This window comes from Rattus norvegicus, chromosome 7 (assembly GCF_021556685.1).
Source record: "Rattus norvegicus strain SHRSP/BbbUtx chromosome 7, alternate assembly SHRSP_T2T, whole genome shotgun sequence".
NCBI classification, from domain to species: domain Eukaryota; kingdom Metazoa; phylum Chordata; class Mammalia; order Rodentia; family Muridae; genus Rattus; species Rattus norvegicus.
The window spans coordinates 62418689-62438127 of record NC_141540.1 but is presented as its reverse complement, the minus strand read 5'-3'; the positions used below and the strand labels follow the sequence as shown (position 1 = coordinate 62438127).

General features: G+C 42.7%; 1 protein-coding gene across 1 annotated transcript in view; it reads left to right on the top strand.

Moving 5' to 3' along the window:
- The window catches only part of Frs2 (fibroblast growth factor receptor substrate 2), an 81478-nt gene extending 62978 nt beyond the window's left edge, over window positions 1-18500 (top strand). Inside the window, exons 3-8 of the mRNA NM_001108097.4 lie at window positions 2679-2770; window positions 6565-6656; window positions 8761-8947; window positions 10402-10560; window positions 10993-11156; window positions 12964-18500. Of these exons, the coding sequence (NP_001101567.2) occupies window positions 6591-6656; window positions 8761-8947; window positions 10402-10560; window positions 10993-11156; window positions 12964-13914 (1527 nt within the window). The 5' untranslated portion in view covers window positions 2679-2770; window positions 6565-6590 and the 3' untranslated portion in view covers window positions 13915-18500. The remainder of the gene's footprint in view (window positions 1-2678; window positions 2771-6564; window positions 6657-8760; window positions 8948-10401; window positions 10561-10992; window positions 11157-12963) is intronic.
- The last annotated feature ends 939 nt before the right edge of the window (window positions 18501-19439 follow it).

Below are 19439 nucleotides of genomic sequence, written 5' to 3'. Positions count from 1 at the left end.
CCCATTTGTGTGAGAAAGTTTTTTATAACTATAGGTGTATGTTTATAAAGTAAGTATACAATGGAAATAATCATTGATAATAAATCATGATGTTTTTATTTAAAACATTTTTGATATATATATATACAGTTTTACCAAAAGCAACTTTGCATGCTTATTTCTACATAAAAAATTAAGTGTTGGGTGAATATGTAAAACTGTAGGACAAGACTATCAAGCATCTTCATAGATGGTTAATATTTTGTAATAAGTGTTGAGAGTACTCACACTTGGTATGAGAAGATGTCAGAAGTATGTTTAGAACCATTTCTGTCGTAGGCCCAAACCAAAATTGACTGAACAACTTTTATGGCACTCAAGCGAGCAGCTCGAACAGTGCTTTCTAAAATCAAGCCTTCTGATGTGCACAAGTCAGAGGCAGACTGGTTGGGTACTTACCTGTAGAGGAATAGGAAGTATTGTCTTTGTTTTCTATAGTTAGGCCTTTATGATGGTGCCAGAGCAGAGAACTGTATGTACAATGTAAATGCTGCAGTCACAGCACTTACATTCCCCTGTCTGAGCCAAGGCGTTCTAAACTGTATCCATTGATGTTGGGGATGGGACATGGAGGGGGAAGTCACGTATTGCAGTGCTATGGACTACTATCAATTTATTGCCCATTGATACTACATTTATTTTTGATCATTGAACATTCACAAACTTTTGACTGGGACTGGAGAGATGGCGAGTAGTTAAGAGCACGTGCTGTTCCTGCAGAAGACCCAGAGTTCAGTCCTCTGACAGCTCACAGCTGGCCAATTGCAGTTACATGGGATCCAGCACCCTCTCTGACTGAGCACCAGACATGTTTGTGGAACACAGATGTACATGCAGGCAAAATTCATACATATAAAATAAAAATAAATTTTAAAAACAAAAGTGTGGTGGAGAGATGTTGTAGCAGTTAAGAGCACTTGTTGCTCCTCCAGAGGACCCAGGTTTGAGTCCGCATACCCACAGCTGTCTGTAACTCCAGTTCCAGGAGATTTGATGCCGTGGCTTGGCTTCCACAGGCTCCATGTGTACACATGGTGCACAGACATACATGTATGTAAGATATGTGAATATACACTAAAAATAAAAATTGTATGAAATTCTCAAAGAATTAATTAAAAATATATTTTAAAAACTCAAAGTAAATTCCCTTTTATTGTTGTCAATTTTTTTTGAGACCTATAGGGGTATTTTTGTTTGTTTGTTTTTAAGATTTATTTATTTTAGTTATGAGTTCACAGAAGTTCACACCAGAAGAGAGCATCAGATTCCATGACAGATGGCTGTGAGCCACCATGGGGTTGCTGGGAATTGAACTCAGGACCTCTGGAAGAGCAGTCAGCGCTTTAACCACTGAGCCATCTCTCCAGCCCCAAGACCTATAGTTTTTAAAAAGCCATATTATCCAGATATGGTAGTATGTGCTCGTAATCCCAGCACTAGGGGGAGGCTAGGGTAGGAAGACCATCAATTTGAGGCCAGCCTCCCTACGTAGTAGAAGCTTAGATGCTGCAACCCTTTAAAACAGTTTCTCATGTTGTGGTGATCCCCGACCATAAAATTATTTTATAGCTACTTCATAACTGTAATTCTGCTAGTGCAATGAATTGTAATTTAGTATCTGATATGCAGCATATCTGATGTGCAGCCCTTGGGAAAGTTCATTTGTCACCTATGTTAAGTCTAAGCCTTAGACTATCTAGTAAGGTCCCCATCTTTATAGAGAGACAAGCAAGAAGCTGTGCTAAAAGAGATGCAGACATGGTACCCATGGAGGAGATATGAGCAAGTACCTGATGTGCTTGTTTATGTTCAGGTATTTGTAGTAGGAGATGAAATTATATTGATTATCTTAAGTACATGCTTTTGGAAGTGGTTATTTTGAACTATCATCCACTTGTGAACTCTGGTTAGTGTGTAGGTCTAATGGGAAGTTCTGGAAGCTCTGATAAAGTGCCTGATAGATACGGTCTAGGTGTCCAGCAAACACCTCTCTGCTTGAGTGCATTTGGTACCCTTCCCTCTGTTGTAAACAAATTGACCAGAAATTTCCAAAAGTACAGTGATGTATCTCCTAGGACTACAGACTAATTTATTGCTAGAATGTCATTATCATGACTCTTTGGAATGTTTTTCCTATCAGTTTTTAGATTGACTAATACCTGGCTCGTCTGGAGGTCTTAGGGAATAAAGATATAGAGGGTATATTTAAAGGAGTCTTGAGTTTCGGGACAAATCACTAAGAATGCAGAGTCAGTACACTCCAGCCTTAGACAGGACTTTAGGCCTGGAAAGGAGTCGTGTTAATAACCAAGGTCATACATATAAAGACGTGAGCAGGCAGAATCAAAGCTGTAATGGAGAAGTAGAAGCCCCGTAGAACTTGAGTTGGTATGTCATTGCTTGATATTTAAAAATCCAGCTTCGATACCAAGTTTAAATGACTATTTTAGGTATTTGAGTTTATGTAGTGAGATGAACTAGTGGTGCATCCAGAAGCCTAACATTGAAAACTGTTGTCATAAAGGAGGTGACGTCTCAGGGCTGGATGCTTCCTTCAGTTAAGTATTGCACTCAGCATGATGATGCTCTGGGCTCAACTGCCAGGAAGAGATTGATTTTTTTTTTTCTGTTATTTCTAGGTTAAGGTAACAAACAGGGACATCGTGTTTTGAAATATGATTAACCTCCTGATGCAGCTTCAGAGGCTAACAACATTAATGGCCAGATCTAGGTAAGTTGAGATTTGCCTTAAAAGAAAGGACTGATCAATTTAATTTTGCTGAATGCAATTATGTGTGTTGATTTACCGACTCCCCTCTCCCCAGAAAATTGGCTTTTATTCAACAGTGTTTACTAATATAGAATGTCCAGCTGATTTGTGGGATTTTTTACCGCAGACCAAAGCTCCCTCTGGCTATTAAATGCACTCAGATATGTGTGTTCTAGGGGAGCATAAGACCCCTTACATACATACATGCTGAGTTCTGGTTTGAAGAAATGTGCTAATGAGCTCTGTCCAGAATTTAAAATGCCAGTGCTTATTTTGAGCTGTCACACAGATGTGGCCTCCAGATACTAGTCTGCTGTTCAGAAATGCAGGCTGTCCAGCACCCTGCCTTTCCCCTTGCCTAGGACAGTGTGATTCTGAGGAGAGTGCAGAAACATGAGTGCAAATTCCTCATCTTTTAGGCAACACACAGCCATTATAATCAGGACCACTCAGCACCTTCCAATACGCACATGAGAACAGATTCAGCAGCAGGCAGGCACACATGAGGGAGGCGCTCAGGGCACCCACCTTCCATTGCAGAACTGTTTGTTACCGATAGAATTTGTGCCACAACTGCCAGCTGCAGTTTCTCACTAGGGCTAAGTCTCTGCTTTCATGCCAAAATCCTTGTCCTTCATCCCTCTTCTTTGCTTTTTTCCTGACCAAAACATCCTGTAATTTCTCTGTCTCCTTTACCCTCAGACTCTAGATCAGTCAAGCCCTCTGACTGCCGAGTGCATAGTTTTGACTCTCATCTTTTGCTCAGGTCCTCTTACCTAAAAGTCTTCGTGGTCACTCACTCACTTGCCAATCTCTTCAGCACCCTCAGTTTGCAACCTTTGTCTTGTATTTTATAAGATGGGAGATGTCATCAACTTCAGCTTATTCGCTATTATCTGCCTGTCCTTGAGAGAGAGGGAGAGAGAGAGGGAGAGAGAGAGAGAGACAGAGACAGACAGACAGAGAGAGAACATGTGTTTTTGTACATACATGTATGTATGTACACATGTGTGCATGCGTGTGTGCTGTACAGGTAAACTGTAGGGCCAGAAGAAGGCATCTATCCTTTGGGCCCGAAGTTACCTCTCTAGTCCCTTCCATTCTTATTTTTCTTTTGCCTCAGAGTACAAGGCAGTCTACTACCTCTTAGTAGGCCCCAAAGTCTGGCCCCTGTACCTAACTCACCTTTAGCTCTTCAGCTCACTCTGTCATTTAGGTTCCCCACACACACTTCCCCTCCATGTTTTAATAGAAGAAAAAACCTTTTTCTGACCCGTTGATTATAAATCTGTTTCTTTAATTCTGTGACACCTTAAGGAACGATAAGCATATGGTTCTCTCAGGACTTAGTATAACCTCAGTACTGAGAAAACTTGAGACAGGACAGTTATAAGTTTGAGGCCTCCTCCTACCTTTTTTTTTAATGTGTGTGGGCTTGAGTGTATGTATGTACATACATATATGTGTGTGTGTGCATGAGCCGGCAGAGGGCAGGGGGCAGTGGATCCCCTGGAACTGGAGTTACATGTGATTGTGGGCCATCATCTGAGTGCTGGCAACCAAACCTAGGTCCTAGGCAAGAGGAGTGAGTGCTCTTAAGTGCTAAGCTGTCCCTGCCCCAGAGACACTGAATAGCTTCAGTGTCCATGCAATCTGCCGATCTAAGCTCCTCCCTCAGACCCATATTCACATAGTTAGCTCTTTGGTACATCTCCGTTTGTAGCCTCAGGTTAGGCTAGTTGAAGCTGAGTCCGTCATCACTTCCACCAGGAGGGTCTGGCCATGGAACCAGTACTGGCCATCCACACAGCGGACCCTTAACTTCTTGCTCCTTTGTACCAGTCTAGCCATTCAGCACTGCGGACTGTGTCTCTAAGTCATCTCTCTCTTCTTGTGCCTACTGCTGCTGTGCTATTGGGTCTTTATCCTAGTTCAGGTTTCTGTTGATTTTTGAGTTAATCTCACACAAATGTATCCTGTAGGCAAATAAATTTTAAACACACATCTGAGTATCTCCCTTTTGTGGTTAAAATGAATGAGTTTTAAGGAGGTTGGAGAAAGAATGCTATATAATTTTAAGATTTTCAAAATGTTTCTATGAATTGCCTCTTTTTTGTAAACTTAAAAAGTATTTTTTCCCATTTAGTAATTTAGCCCTTGTTGGTAAGGAGTGTAACATGTATGGACCATGACTCTGTTAGACGGTATGCTAGTGCCCTAGGGAGTGAAGGCGACCAGGGGCCTATCTCTAGAGAGAACACAGTGGACTGAGTCAGTGCAGGCAGAACCACTGCAACAGAACATGGTAAAAGGCCATGACAGTCCAGTGTGGGAACAGTGGAGGTGGTCCTTCTTGGGGCTTATATACTATTATGACTTTTCATCTTAGTTATAACTGCCCGGCAGATCACAGATGGCCTAAAGTACCTACTGTGTGCTGAACACTAGGATGCAAGGATGAGTGAGGTGTGCTTCTACTGGGAAGGGGCTCATAATGGAGGGAGAACAGATAGCCAGCACCAGTCTCTGCTGTGTACAAAGCGTGGTGGGTGCTTTGCTATCGGACAGCCTGGGGAGCTTAGATGGGGATGTAGGAGAAGTGTAAAGTCTAAATCAGCCTAATTGGCTTGGGCCAGGAAAGTTTCATCTTGTGACAGGGAAGCCACAGAAAGCTCTGTGGAAGGACAGATGTGAGCTGACAGGCTAATGTGGGGAAAGGTGGTTTGTCACTATAACTGAGGTAAGGTAGGCAGTTCAGCAGAGGGACAGGAGGGTTTGCTTGTTAAACCTGAAAGTGGTAAAGAAGTGTCTTGGTTTCAGTCAGATCTGTGCTTGTGATGCTGTGGCTCCTGTGAGGCTCCTGTGTGCTTTTCAGTCTCCGTATAGCAAATAGCAAGTGTATCCCACCCTTCTCCTCTGTTTAGAAGTAATGCGTTGGCATTCTCCTGTGCTTACTTGGAATGTTCTTGAGTGTATTCTCACCTCTTTAACCTTTCCTGTCTGACCTTCTGTGGCAAAGAATTAATGTACTGTTTAAGATTTGCTATTGTATGAACTCTTCGATGTTGCCAATGAACTCTTATCTAATAGAATATAGAAAAGGTACTACAATGACTAGTTAAAAGTATAGCATCCTTTTTTTTTTCCCCCCAGAGCTGAGGACCGAACCCAGGGCCTTCCGCTTGCTAGGCAAGCGCTCTCCACTGAGCTAAATCCCCAACCCAGCATCCTTTTTTAAAAATTGTTTTGGGGTTTGTCTGTCTGTCTGTTTGTTTGTTTGTTTTCACTATGTAGCCCGGCTAGCCTGGGACTTGTTATGTAAATCAGGCTGACCTCCAGCTCACAGAGAGCTGCCTGTCTCTGCTAGGATTAAAGGCATGTACCACATGCCCAACTTTCTTTTAAAAGGAAGGACATGAAATTTCTGATAAGCCATAAAGGATTAGTTTCTTGATTAACTGTTGAATAACTGTAAGCTATTAGTTAGATACTGGTATAAGGTTTTAGAATAAGCAGACTGTTATAAACTGGAGATGTGTTTCTGTGGCATGTACAATTTACTCTTATCAAAAGCAGAATTGACCAACTAGTTGGTCAACTAGTTGAATGAAATTTAGTCCTAGACATTAGCGTTGTTGGGCTTTATTTTCTGCACCAAAGAATCATGCTTGTACAGAATGCTGTGTAATCTTTTCCTGTTTGAGATCTTTTGTATCCTGTCTATAATAATTTTCTTCAAATTCTTTTCTGTGTAGTGCTCACATGGTCTTCTGAAGAAGCCATGGGTAGCTGTTGTAGCTGTCCAGAGAAAGACACTGTCCCAGATAACCATCGGAACAAGTTTAAGGTCAGTAAAACCAGCAGAGCTATGTTTCTCCTTCTACCTCCCTGGATGTACTCCAACACTTGATCTTTGTTGCCTTTTTAAAAAAATCCCCCTTTCCCCCCACAGAGTGCCTTTTTGTATTTGAGTAAATATGGAGCTTTCTTACTGACCATATGGATTGTTCCTCTGTTCTTTACTGCTACAGCAATTACCTAAAGCTAAATACTTACAAAGCAGAGAGGTTTGTTCAGTTCACAGTTCTGAAAAGTCAGCATAACAAGCTGACCTTACCCAGGGACCCCTTTACTAGACTGCCTCCTTGTGGGAGAATATCTTACTAGTTTATAAGACCAGAATCCTCGGGGCTGGGGATTTAGCTCAGTGGTAGAGCGCTTGCCTAGGAAGCGCAAGGCCCTGGGTTCGGTCCCCAGCTCCAAAAAAAAAGAACCAAAAAAAAAAAAAAAAAAAAAAAAAAAAGACCAGAATCCTGAGAGACTGTGGACTGCCTGAAGTCTCACAGGATCTGTATTGATTCCTTTTGAGGGCACACCCCCAGTGGCCTAAGGATCTCCCACTATGCCTCAGCTCTTTAAGGTTCTACCACTTCAGCACTGCCACAGTGATGACCAAGCCTCCGACACATGAGCTGTTAATGCGGACAGACCATAATAGGAATCCTATTTTAGTTTTCATTTGGTCCTTTTTGTTCAGTTAGTTTTGGTAATAATTTTTTTTTTTTTTTTTTTTTGGTTCTTTTTTTCGGAGCTGGGGACCGAACCCAGGGCCTTGCGTTTCCTAGGTAAGCGCTCTACCGCTGAGCTAAATCCCCAGCCCTGGTAATAATTTTTTAAATGTCATTTTACAGTTTTCTTGTGACTACAAGTTTAGTACTTGTGAGCTTTCTATTGCTATAACAAAAATCTTACATCAAAGAATAATTTTATTTTGGGTCAGTCTTAGAGGTTTCAGTACATGGTCTGTTAGCCCACTGCTGTAGGATACAGATGTGATAGCGCATCAGGGCACAGTGACCGGAAGACCCTTCTCTTAAGCTCTGAGACACCTTCACGCATGCTTAGATTGTTTTTTTCTTAACAAGAGGGTCTCACTGTGTATCCAAGGCTTTGTGCAGGCCCAGTCCTCCTCTTTCCTCTATTTGGGACTGCGTGCACACGCCACTGTGTCTGGCTTGATTTCCTGAGTGCACTGTGCTTGCAGTCACCGTGATCCATCCTGAGGTTGGCATAAGTTAGTCCTCTTTCGTCTCTCAGTAACCTATGCTAAAATAGGCTGGCTACTCCCAGAGCTGTTTAATGTCACTTAGCAATCGTACCTCGCTGTGCTGGGAGCCCTCACCTCTTGATGACACGTATCTGTTTCTGTGGAAGTTCAACCCCTGTTCCCTGCCCATTCTGCTGTCTTGGGCAGTTTGTGTGGTTAGGAAGTCTTAGCTCCACTAGTGCAATGGAAGCCTGTAGTCTAGAGTGTTAGGAAGACTAAGTGGGGAAGTCCATGTAGCTCCCCTGTCCATGCCCCAGGGATAATGTTCTCCCGGATGGCACCCTTTACTCTTAGTCCTTGGCCATTTTCTTTGCTGTGACAGTGGGAGTGGAGCCCAGGGCCTCAGGCATGCTAGTCACCTGCTCCAACACTGGACCACACCAGCCTCCTGGGCATTTTCTGAAGCTCAGAGCAGTCCTCTCTTTAGACAGACTTCGTACCTGCCTTAATTTGTTCTCTTTGAAAGGTGATTTCTTTGTTGTTTCAGCACCGTGCCTTCATATTGTGTTGTCATCGTGTGAGCCACCAGATTTCCTCTATGAAGTTAATCCTACTCAGGCCTACAAGGAAGGACCCTTGTTTTCTTCAGGCACCTTAGGCTACCATTGCCCCCTTGCATAGGCTCCGTTGCATTCGTTTGTCAACAGTCTGACTTTGTGTTTGTGTCTTACTAAGTGGGAATGTAAATTCTTTTCGCATGTATATGGGTATTATTGTACATAGTCCATGCCCTACACACACTGGCGGTGGATGGAGTAGCAAGTGCAGGAGAGGCTGACGAGTCATCTGCAGTGCGTTGTTTTCTGAGAGGCAGTGAAGTGCTGAGTTACTCCCATCTCTTTAGGTCATTAATGTGGATGACGATGGGAATGAGCTAGGCTCTGGTGTAATGGAGCTCACAGACACGGAGCTGATTCTGTATACCCGGAAACGCGACTCGGTGAAGTGGCACTACCTCTGCCTACGACGATATGGCTATGACTCAAATCTATTTTCTTTTGAAAGTGGTCGAAGGTGTCAAACTGGACAAGGTAGGTAAAGCCTTTATTTCTCCAGATGATACATATTCAAAGCACTGCACTTCCGGTTACTCTTTGCATAAAAGCCTGGGCATGGAGACCCATGCTTGTACACCTAGCACTTGGGAGGTAGAAGCAGGAGGATTGTTGTAAATTCTACATAGCAAATTCCTGGCAAGCCAGGGTTAAAAAGGAAGACACTATGCCAATAAATACCACACAAAACTCCCAAAAGGATGGATGGTTAATAAACATAAATTATGAATTCATTTACCAAGCACGCACTAAACACTTTGCCCTCGGTAGAAATAAAGTAATTGGTTTTTTTTGGTTCTAACTTCTTGGGCAAAGAATGTGAGCAGTGAAGTGGTGCAGTAGCTGAGAGCTTCACATCCTCATCCTCAGGCAACAGGCAGAGAGTGTTGGCCTGGCCTGTGCTTTTGAAACCTTAAAACCCACTCCCACTCCATGTCCTCATGTAAGACCAAACCTCCTAGTTCTGCTCATAGGGACTACTCATTGAAATATGAGCCTGTGGGAGCCATTTGCATTCAGACCAACAGGACCCCTACTTCATAATGTCTTCCTCTCTGAGTGTTCTTTTTTTTTTTTTTTTAAAGATTTATTTATTTATTATATGTGAGTACACTGTAGCTGTCTTCAGACACATCAGAAGAGGGCATCAGATCCCATTACAGATAATTAGCCTCCATGTGGTTGCTGGGATTTGAACTTAGGACCTCTGAAAGAGCAGTCAGTGCTCTTAACTACTGAGCCATCTCTGCAGCCCCCTCTGAGTGTTCTTACAACTTAGCAAAAGTCTTATTACCACATATTCATTATACATAAAATGGGCTTCTTTGGCATGTTCATGCATGCACATAGTAAAGTTTGACCACACCCACCTCCCACTCTTGCTAATCCCCTTCTCTTCCCAGCTAGTCCCCCATCTACTTTCATGTCGTTTGGTGTGCAAGAGCTGGGGACGACAACTTGGGGAAATTCAATGAGTCTCATTAGAGTTACCTATAGGAACGTGTGAAGGTTTGTTCAGGAGTACAGGCTACACCATTGATAAGTGTGTCTTTCCTTCCTACATAGCCATTAACTAGTTATAAATCCTAAAGCCCCTTGAGCCAGCTCTTTTACTTGATGATAGGGTTTGTTGATGGGTCGACTAAGTTCAGTTCTCATGTAACAGCTACGGTCATGTCTGGAAGTCAGCATTCCAGACCGCTCCTTGCCCTGTCTCTGGGTCTGACATTTTTTTTCCTTACTATATTGTTTCTTGAGCCTTGGAGGGGTCTCAAATATGACCAAATGTTCAATAGTCATTTGTTTTTGGTCCTTTGAATCAGCCTGTGCAGTTGTTGCTGACTAGAACAAAAGGAAATTCTTTTGACCAAAGTTCCTATAGCTTTTTAAAGGCATGGTTACCATGTTATGCTCTTGATTTATATTTGTAGGAATTTTTGCTTTTAAATGTGCCCGTGCAGAAGAATTATTTAACATGTTGCAAGAGATTATGCAAAATAATAGTATAAATGTGGTGGAAGAGCCCGTTGTAGAAAGGAATAGTCATCAGACAGAATTGGAAGTCCCTAGAACACCTCGAACACCTACAAGTAAGTAGCCCGTTTTCCTTTCATGGTGCATGTCAGTCAGACATTTATGAGATATAGATTATGGATATTTAATCTAGAGCAATTGGAAATGGTGAACAGCCACCAAATCTCTACTAGCTTTAGTTACAAACACTTTAAAAATGAAAACATTAAACAGCTCACATTGTCTAGAATGTGAGTTAAAGGTAGGAGTATAGGTCAGTATCAGAATGCTTGCCTTGCCTGTGTGTTGGGGGGCCGAGGGGGGCTTTAGCACCAGCTCTACAGAATGAACAGCCAGTCGACGAGGTCAGACTGCACGGGCTGCTTTCTGTGCTCTAGCTCTTGACAGGAAGGCTCACCAACTCCCAGTGTGTGTTAGTCTCACTCATTTTTATTCTCTGTTCTACTCCATGTCCTGCCTTTCTTCTCAACACAATAAACAAACCACAGCTCCAGGGCTTGGTGCTCAGAGCCTACCTAATGGGTATCCTCGATACCCCTCGTTCGGAGACGCTTCATCCCACCCCTCAAGCCGGCATCCTTCTGTGGGAAGTGCCCGCTTACCTTCAGTCGGCGAAGAGTCCACACACCCTTTGCTGGTGGCTGAGGAACAAGTAAGGTCTAACTGTGTGAGTGAAGCTGATTGTGTGTGTTAAAGTATACTGTGTTAGTGCTTGAAGCTGTTATTCAGTACGGGATTTAACCTCCCTGTGAATTACTTCTGCATCAACAGTTGAACAAGTGCCATGCATTTGCTCCATGCATTTGCTAGCATGCACAGCTGCTGGGGCAGCTTCACTTTCCTTTTTCTTTCAGAGTAAGGGTTTCCCTATGCAGCCCTGGCTGTCCTGGAACTCACTCTGTGGTCTTGGACTCACAGAGATCCCCCTGCCTCTGCATCCTGAGTGTTGGGATTGAAGAAACTTTCAAGTAGTTTTTCAGTACCTAGAGAGGTGCATCTGTCAATGAAGAAAGACAAACTATGGGTTTGGTCCCCAGCTCCGAAAAAAAGAATAAAAAAAAAAATAGAGTAACCCTCAGTGGGTCAAGACTGTATGCTGCTTTTGATGTCTTAGTCTTTGTAACCATCGAACAACAGAGGGAAAGGTAGATGTTGCTGTCCAGTTGTTTGGAGCTCTTTGGTGTTTCTCACTAGTTCTATGTGTATCCAAGTATTTGAACATATATATTATCAGATATGTTTATCTTTTGTAAAATGTATGATCATTCATAATTAAGAGACATATTAGACATATTTATATTACTTTAATTATATCTACTTGAGTTTTACATTTCATTTTGAATCCTAAAATTCTTAGTGTCTTTCAGATACTTGTAGATTGTCTGCTCCAATACCGTCAGACCTTTCTAAGCAGCGACAACCTTACTAGGTCGCAGCTACTTTGCATCTATAAATTGTATAGAACTCTTACATAGGACTTTCCATTTTGTTGAGTGAGATCATGAGGAGATAGTGACAGAGCTGCTTTTTCCTTTTGTGTTTGTGTTTCTTACTTCTGAGTCATGTGGTAATTAATACCTGAGAGCTGCAAAAAGAAGAGCCTATTTGGTTCTGACTTCTTCTTCCCCTTCCCTTCCCCTCCCCTCCCCTCCCCCCCTCCCCTCCCCTCCCCCCTCCCCTCCTCTCTTCTTTCCTCTCCCTTCCCTCCCTTCCTCTCTCCCCCTCTCCCTCTCTCTCCCTCTCTCTCTCCCTCTCTCTCTCCCTCTCCGTTTGAGACAGGGTCTCATGTAGCCTATGATAGCCTCAAACTTCTCTATCTTCCTGCCTCTGCCTGCAGAATACCGGGATTACAGGTATGTGTCACCATGGTCAGCTGACTTCCTGCCTAATGAATGCAGTTCTGTTTCAATATAATGCTGCATGTAGTTATTCTTTTTATAACTTAAGAGATTTCTCCGTACTTTCCCTACCTCCAGTCTTTTGATTAGATAAAAAGATAAAAAGATAGGTGCAAACATTTTGAGATAGCAGTACATTTAAAGAGGAAGTGATAAAATTAACATATGTAAGCCAGGAATGGTGGCACAAACCAATAATCCTAACATTTGGGAAGTAGAGACAGTTGAGTCTAGTTTGACGCCAGCCTGGGCTACATAGTAAGACCCCGTTTCAATAAATAAATGGAATGAATTGACATGACCAGTATCTATTTAAACATTTTATGTGTATGGGTGTTTTGCCTGTGTTTATGTGTGTAGTGCCTGTAGGGGCCAGAAGAGGGCACTGGAGTTACAGAACGTTGTGAGCTGCCATGTGGTGCTAAGAACTGTAAACTCTCTTGGGTCCTCAGAAGAGCAGCCAGTGCTCCTTACCATTGAGCCACCTCTCCAGCTCCGACTAGTAAGCCTGCGTTTGTTTTGTGCTTTACAACTGGACTGATTTGCCCTGTTTCTTTTTAGGTACATACTTATGTAAACACTACAGGTGTACAAGAAGAACGGAAAAACCGTGCCAGTGTGCACATTCCCCCAGAGGCAAGAGTTTCTAATGCCGAAAGCAACACACCAAAAGAAGAGCCAAGTAATACTGAAGACAGGGACCCGCACGTGCTTCTTAAGCCTGAAGGCGTCAAGTTTGTTTTAGGACCAACCCCTGTTCAGAAGCAGTTAATGGAAAAGGAGAAACTGGAGCAGCTTGGAAAAGACCAAGTCAGTGGGAGTGGTGCGAGTAGCACGGAATGGGACACTGGCTATGACAGCGATGAACGCAGAGATGTGCCCCCTGTTAACAAACTGGTGTATGAAAATATAAACGGGCTGTCTATCCCTAGTGCCTCAGGGGTCAGGAGAGGTCGTCTGACATCTACCAGCACCTCAGACACCCAGAATATCAACAACTCAGCGCAGAGAAGACCTGCACTATTAAACTATGAAAATTTACCATCTTTGCCTCCTGTGTGGGAAGCCCGCAAGCTCAGTAGGGATGAAGACGACAATTTAGGACCAAAGACCCCATCTCTAAATGGCTACCATAATAATCTAGATCCAATGCATAACTATGTTAATACAGAGAATGTAACAGTGCCGGCAAGTGCTCACAAAATAGACTGTTCAAGGCGTAGGGATTGCACACCCACAGTCTTTAACTTTGATATCAGGCGCCCTAGTTTAGAACACAGGCAACTCAATTATATACAGGTGGACTTGGAAGGGGGCAGTGACTCTGACAACCCTCAGACCCCAAAAACACCGACCACTCCCCTCCCACAGACCCCCACCCGGCGCACAGAGCTGTATGCCGTGATAGACATTGAGAGAACTGCTGCTATGTCCAACTTGCAGAAAGCGCTGCCTCGGGATGACGGCACGTCCAGGAAGACTAGACACAATAGTACTGACCTGCCCATGTGAGCCGGACACATTATGTCGGCGTCTGCACCTTCGCGAGCTTTCCACCAGGAAGAGGCAGCGCTTGTTCTCCTTTCTACACTAACTCCTTTTGTAGACTGATCTGTTTTCCCTGAGTATTTCCTGTGCATCTTTAAAGGGAATTAATGCAGAGCAGGTACTTCACTAATTCATGATGTTGTGCTCATCGCTGTACAGCAGCGTCCTCGTTTTTACAGTGCCTATTTACCATGAGAAGGGAAGGGAGTGCATACTGGCTGACGTAGACTCAGTGTTCTGGGTGTGTGCATCTTTCATGTTGAAGTTGTGGTTGCATTTGAACCTTTTATAAAGTCTCTTGACAGTGCACATCGCTAACATAACGCTAGGCCCTGAGAGGAATCCTGTAGGTCACTGTTCACAGGTTATGGTCTCCAGCATGCAAGGTGAGGATTTATTTCATCAGTTAAAGGCTTTTTGACCTGGGCCACACTTGTGTAAAAGAAACAAAGAGAGCCACACTTCCTTCTGTGCCAGTTAGTTCCTCTGTCCTCACTGTCACTAGAAAGAACCCAGTCTAGTTGTGTATCGGAAGGCAGAAGGGAGACAGCGCCGTGTTCTCGCCTCCTGGTGTCATTTGAAGGCAGATAGCATCTAACTCAGAGTTACAATGGGTTTAGGAATCAGTCTCAGGTCACTTTACCCAAAAACATTTGAAAGTCTACACCATGATCTATTGGTGTTTCTTTGTGATAGGTTATTGACACATTGTTTCTGGAGACATCTGTGCCATTGAATCCCACGAGCTTCAGTTTTAGCCCCTTCCATCTTGCAGCTGTCTTGCCTTGTTATAGAATATCTTTTAGTTACAACACAATGTTTGTGCACCATTTTGGAATGGGATTGTGTGTTTGCTCTCACTACTTAGTCTGAATTTTCAGTTATGGTCTTGAAGGTCCATTTGGAGCTGTTCTCTGACAGGGTTACCCTTGTCCAGTATTTATTCATCTGCTGTTTACTTTCCAAGTTGCTGACAAAAGCATCATTTGGATTTTGAATTTCATTTGTGTCCATGGGTAATCTCTTTAGTAGCTGAGAAGAAAAGGAAGATACTCTTAAAGGTTTGGGTCCCCACCAAGGGTCCTGTCCTCTCTGGGATACCCTGTGCAGCATGTTAGCAGGGGTTGTCCCAGCTCCACGGCCGCAGTCCCACTCTGCCGGCTCTGCTGTCCTCTCATGTGGGGCTGGGCTCTTCTTATCCATGATGTTGGCGAGCTGATAATGTTGCCAGCACAGCAGGTACAGGGAAGTCTTGAAGCAGTTCGATTATATCATAATCGTGAATGTGAAATGAATAAAGTTTATATAAACTGATGTGATCCCAGATTTTGAACTCTTGGAAATCAAGAACACTCCCAAACCACTGTATAGTAAATGGAAGGTTAGGCAGCCTTATGAAATAGTTTACTTGTTTTCTCTAAAGTTGAGGACGTTTCGTGTTATGATCTGGTTATACCAGATGTGACTGAAAAAAAGGTTTCAGTCATCCGACGTTCAGTATATTTAGGAACTCAGCACAGAACAGTGCCTGGATTAGCAGAATAGGACTGAGGCCATGAGAAGCGAATTACATGTGCTCATCTTTAGTGCCATTGGTTTATAGCATAGCAGGCGTTTCCTTTTCCTTTTCCCTCTGTGAACTAAAATGTTGACTGTTCTCTTCAAGAGAGTAGTGGCTACATGTGCTGTTTCCATGGTTAATACACTGTTCCCCACTCGTCCTTCTCCTGAGTAGTTTGTCCTTCTCCTGAGTAGTTTGCTAGTTGTGCCAAATTTCACTGGTGGTTTTGGTGGCGTGGGGTAAGGACACTGACGGGAACAGCGTACGACTTCCTCTGTAACGAGCAGCCAGACAGGAGTAACTCTCCACCTCAGAGGACTCTTATCTCTGGGCTGGATGCTCTGTTCTTCCTTTGTGCTCCTGGCTTCCCTTCCGATTGAACTTAGAGTCATAGTTTTTAGCTGACCAATACCACCATTACAACTTGTGCTTCAAGTAGTATATGGCCTAAGAGTGCAAATGGGACCGCTTCATCTGCTAAGAATTTGATTTTAGGGTACAGCATGAATATTAGGAAGAGGTAAACAGGGATGTTAATTTCTAGATGTCTTCTGGAAACCACCTTTGTTTCTGTTTAGTCAGTCATGCAGAATACCTGTATCCTTTACAGTCGTCTCACAGTGACATTGAGCTCGGCCCTGGAAGAATGTACCTGCTACTATTTGGTAAACTTTAGAGTGAGACATTTCACTGGCATGTATTTGTAGCCATATGTCTCAGATTTTCTGAAGCAAACCTAATTTTAGATAATTGGTTTTGTTGATTAGATCATGTGACCCCACTTTTTGGTTTTGGAAATAAAATCCCTGCTCCCTTTTTTCTCCCCATATAAAATCCTTTTTTAGTCCATATAGATCTTAACATTTCTTTTCCAGACCAGGGCTGGAAACTGATGGGTATCACTAGTGTTTTCTGAATGTTGTGTTTCCCAGTTTCATCTTCCTTTGAAAAGTGAAAATATGGTGCCTTTCCTCCTTTCCTCCTTCCTCCCTTCCTCCCTCTCTCCAAGAAGATTGGAAAGCCGTTCCTTTATCTCCTGCTGCTGTGGAGGTGATGAGACATGCACTTTACTCTTGAAGACTCAGCAAATGCTAAGCTTTTCACTTCTCAGTATCTCCACAATAGGCTGCATTTCCGACTTAGGGCATTTGCCAGGCAATCTTTGCCATTACAGATATTAATGCTGCCCCCTCCACTGTGCACTGTGTTATAAGTCAAACGTGTTTGTTTATGCTCCCACTGCACCCACCCGAATCTGTGGCACAGCGTATAAAATGTACCTCACTAAAGTTCTGTTAAAAATGGGACAGGGGCCTTACGTTCTCATAACTCCCAGCAATGTGCCACCATGTATTTGCCTCAAGGCAGAGGTTTAACGAGCTAACAAGTACTTCCCAGCTCCCATGTGCTGTCTTCTACCCACAATACCCAAGTGTTTGTGCAATGTGTAGTGCGTATGTATAAATATATACATATTATATATATATATTCTTTAGAGACACCATTCAGAAGTAATGTATTGGCATCTCATTCATATTTCTGATGTGAAATATATGGTACTATTTACTTTTTCCTTAATGTTTGCCAAATTTGAATCAAGGCATTGGTACAAAATTTCAGCATGTGTAGGAAACATTTTGGCTTGAAAAGTTAGCAGATCCTTTCACCCTGTCAGTGTGCTCCGCGCAGACCAGCGCCCTGCCGTCTCGCTGCCCAGTTCCCATCCCTGTGTCCTTGATTTTCAGGGTGTAACACAATTCTTTCATAGCATCCTGTTGTTGAAATTCTCTGGCAATTGGACAATGACAATGTGGAAACAGGCTGGTATAGATAGTACAGTAGTCACCAGGTGCCGCATTTGCATTAGTAAATGCAAAATAGATGTTTTATAAAGGACAGACTTTGTGTTATGTTTCTATTTTCATTACATTGTATAATAATGTAAGATTATTGTATGTTCTAATTTGCATTATAAATGTTTTTTTCCTACATAAAGGCATAAATATAGCAACTTTGTATAAAGGTAGCTTATTAGATTTAAATTTTTCTTTTATAAAAGTTGTCTACAGTGGGACTACCATTGCCAAATTGTATATGAGATACAAATCTTCCCCTATGGTTAATTTCTTTTCTAAACATTCCATATTTCTCTAATGAAAGACGTGATACTGTACTATGCATAAATTGTGTTTTAGTGCTGTTGTATATCAGCAGTTTAATTTTGGGTTGGCAAACGTAACCACTGTTAATTACAATAAAACCTTGTGTGTATAACGGCGTCGCTGGCCCTCTCACCCCTGTCCTTGTTCTCACTCCCCCATCAGTGCCAATGTCAGACGTTCTGTAGCATGGCAATAAAGCAGACCTTTTACACTGAGGCAGAGCGTGGCTCTGTTCAGGGCACGGGGGTGGGAGGCCCGCCTGCCCACCCATAGCCGTCGTCCCGGTGTGGGGCTCTTTTGCCATATAAGCCATGTTGTCAGGCGTGAGAAGTTATATATGATGTAAACATGCTCTAAGGACAAGTGTGGCTGTGCTCGAAAGCTTTGTTCTTGATGTAACAGTTATAACTAGTTTTTAATCTTTGGAAAAATCAAAGTCCTTGAAGTACAATCAAGACTTTATTAACTGGAGTACTTAAAGAATAAGCTAGTGATGGGATTTTGTTCAACAAGGGCTAAGCAACACTTTAAAATGTTCTTATTTATTGTCTTAGTATACTTCACTATCCTGAAATTACAATGTGTAAACTGTGGTTTCATCTTGGACTATGTAGCATCATGCAGTGCCATACTGTTACCATTCTGGCATAAATACCCATGATGAGGTACTCAAGTTGATACTGGAAGCTGAGCTGACCATACACTGACCTTAAGCATTCATGAAAAACTGCTTTGTTGAATAAAAATCTGATGAGTTCTTATGGTCACTTTCCCCTTATTGCCAAAAGTAGATTGCAATAAAACCCAAATAAAAGTTTGAATACTTATGTAAAGTTTTACTGTATTGATATCCCACATATTTCTTGACACCTTATGATAAAGGTGTTAATTCACCTTAAGTTGAGGAGTGCTGCTGTACAAGTGTATGCAGTGCCCATGTAGACCAGCAGAGGGAGTCGATCCCCTATAGACTGGCTGGTGGGAAACTGTGGCCCTCCGTCTGCAAGACCAGTATGTGCCATCCCACTGAGCCATCCCAGCCAGACTGTCTTCAAGGAGAACACAGACTGCGTTAAAGATTGCACATTGATTTGGCAGACTCTTTAGTATCTAATGTGCGTGGTCATTCCAGTTTATCTCACTCAGTTCTGGGAACTCAACCCTTATTTTAGCCACTGAATGAGATTGCCAAGTCTTGTCTAGTATAGCAGACATGGGGGTGAAATCATTTAAGCAGTATTGGGGTTAGCCAAAGCCACAATGGTTGGGTGTGTACATGGGCCACATTAGAGAATGCTGGAATTGGTTATGGTGTGCTGAGCATCTTTGAAGACTAGGGTGTCAGTGCTCAGACTATGAAAGCTTCTTTGGATTATTTATGCATTTCTCCTTCAAAGAGCTTTTGGGGACAGTAACTGGTCACATGTTCTTATTTAACAGATGGGCTTAAATTTGGCCCTGTGCTAGTCACCGACAGTGACCTTCATTCTCAAAAGAATCTACAGTTAGGCTGTCACTAGTAATAGAAGACAGTCCCTTTCCTTCCAAAGAACTAAGCACTAAGACATAGATTGCATATTACAAATGACTTCTATAACTTTAGAATGACAGTAGCCAAATTCCACAAAATAGAGGAAGGTGTAATTTTTGTTTTAAATGGTGTGTGTGTGTGTGTGTGTGTGTGTGTGTGTGTGTGTGTAACGAACTTAGGTTCTGGAGGTTTACTTATGAATATTTTCTTCAGGTATGTAGTTAATAAATAGTAG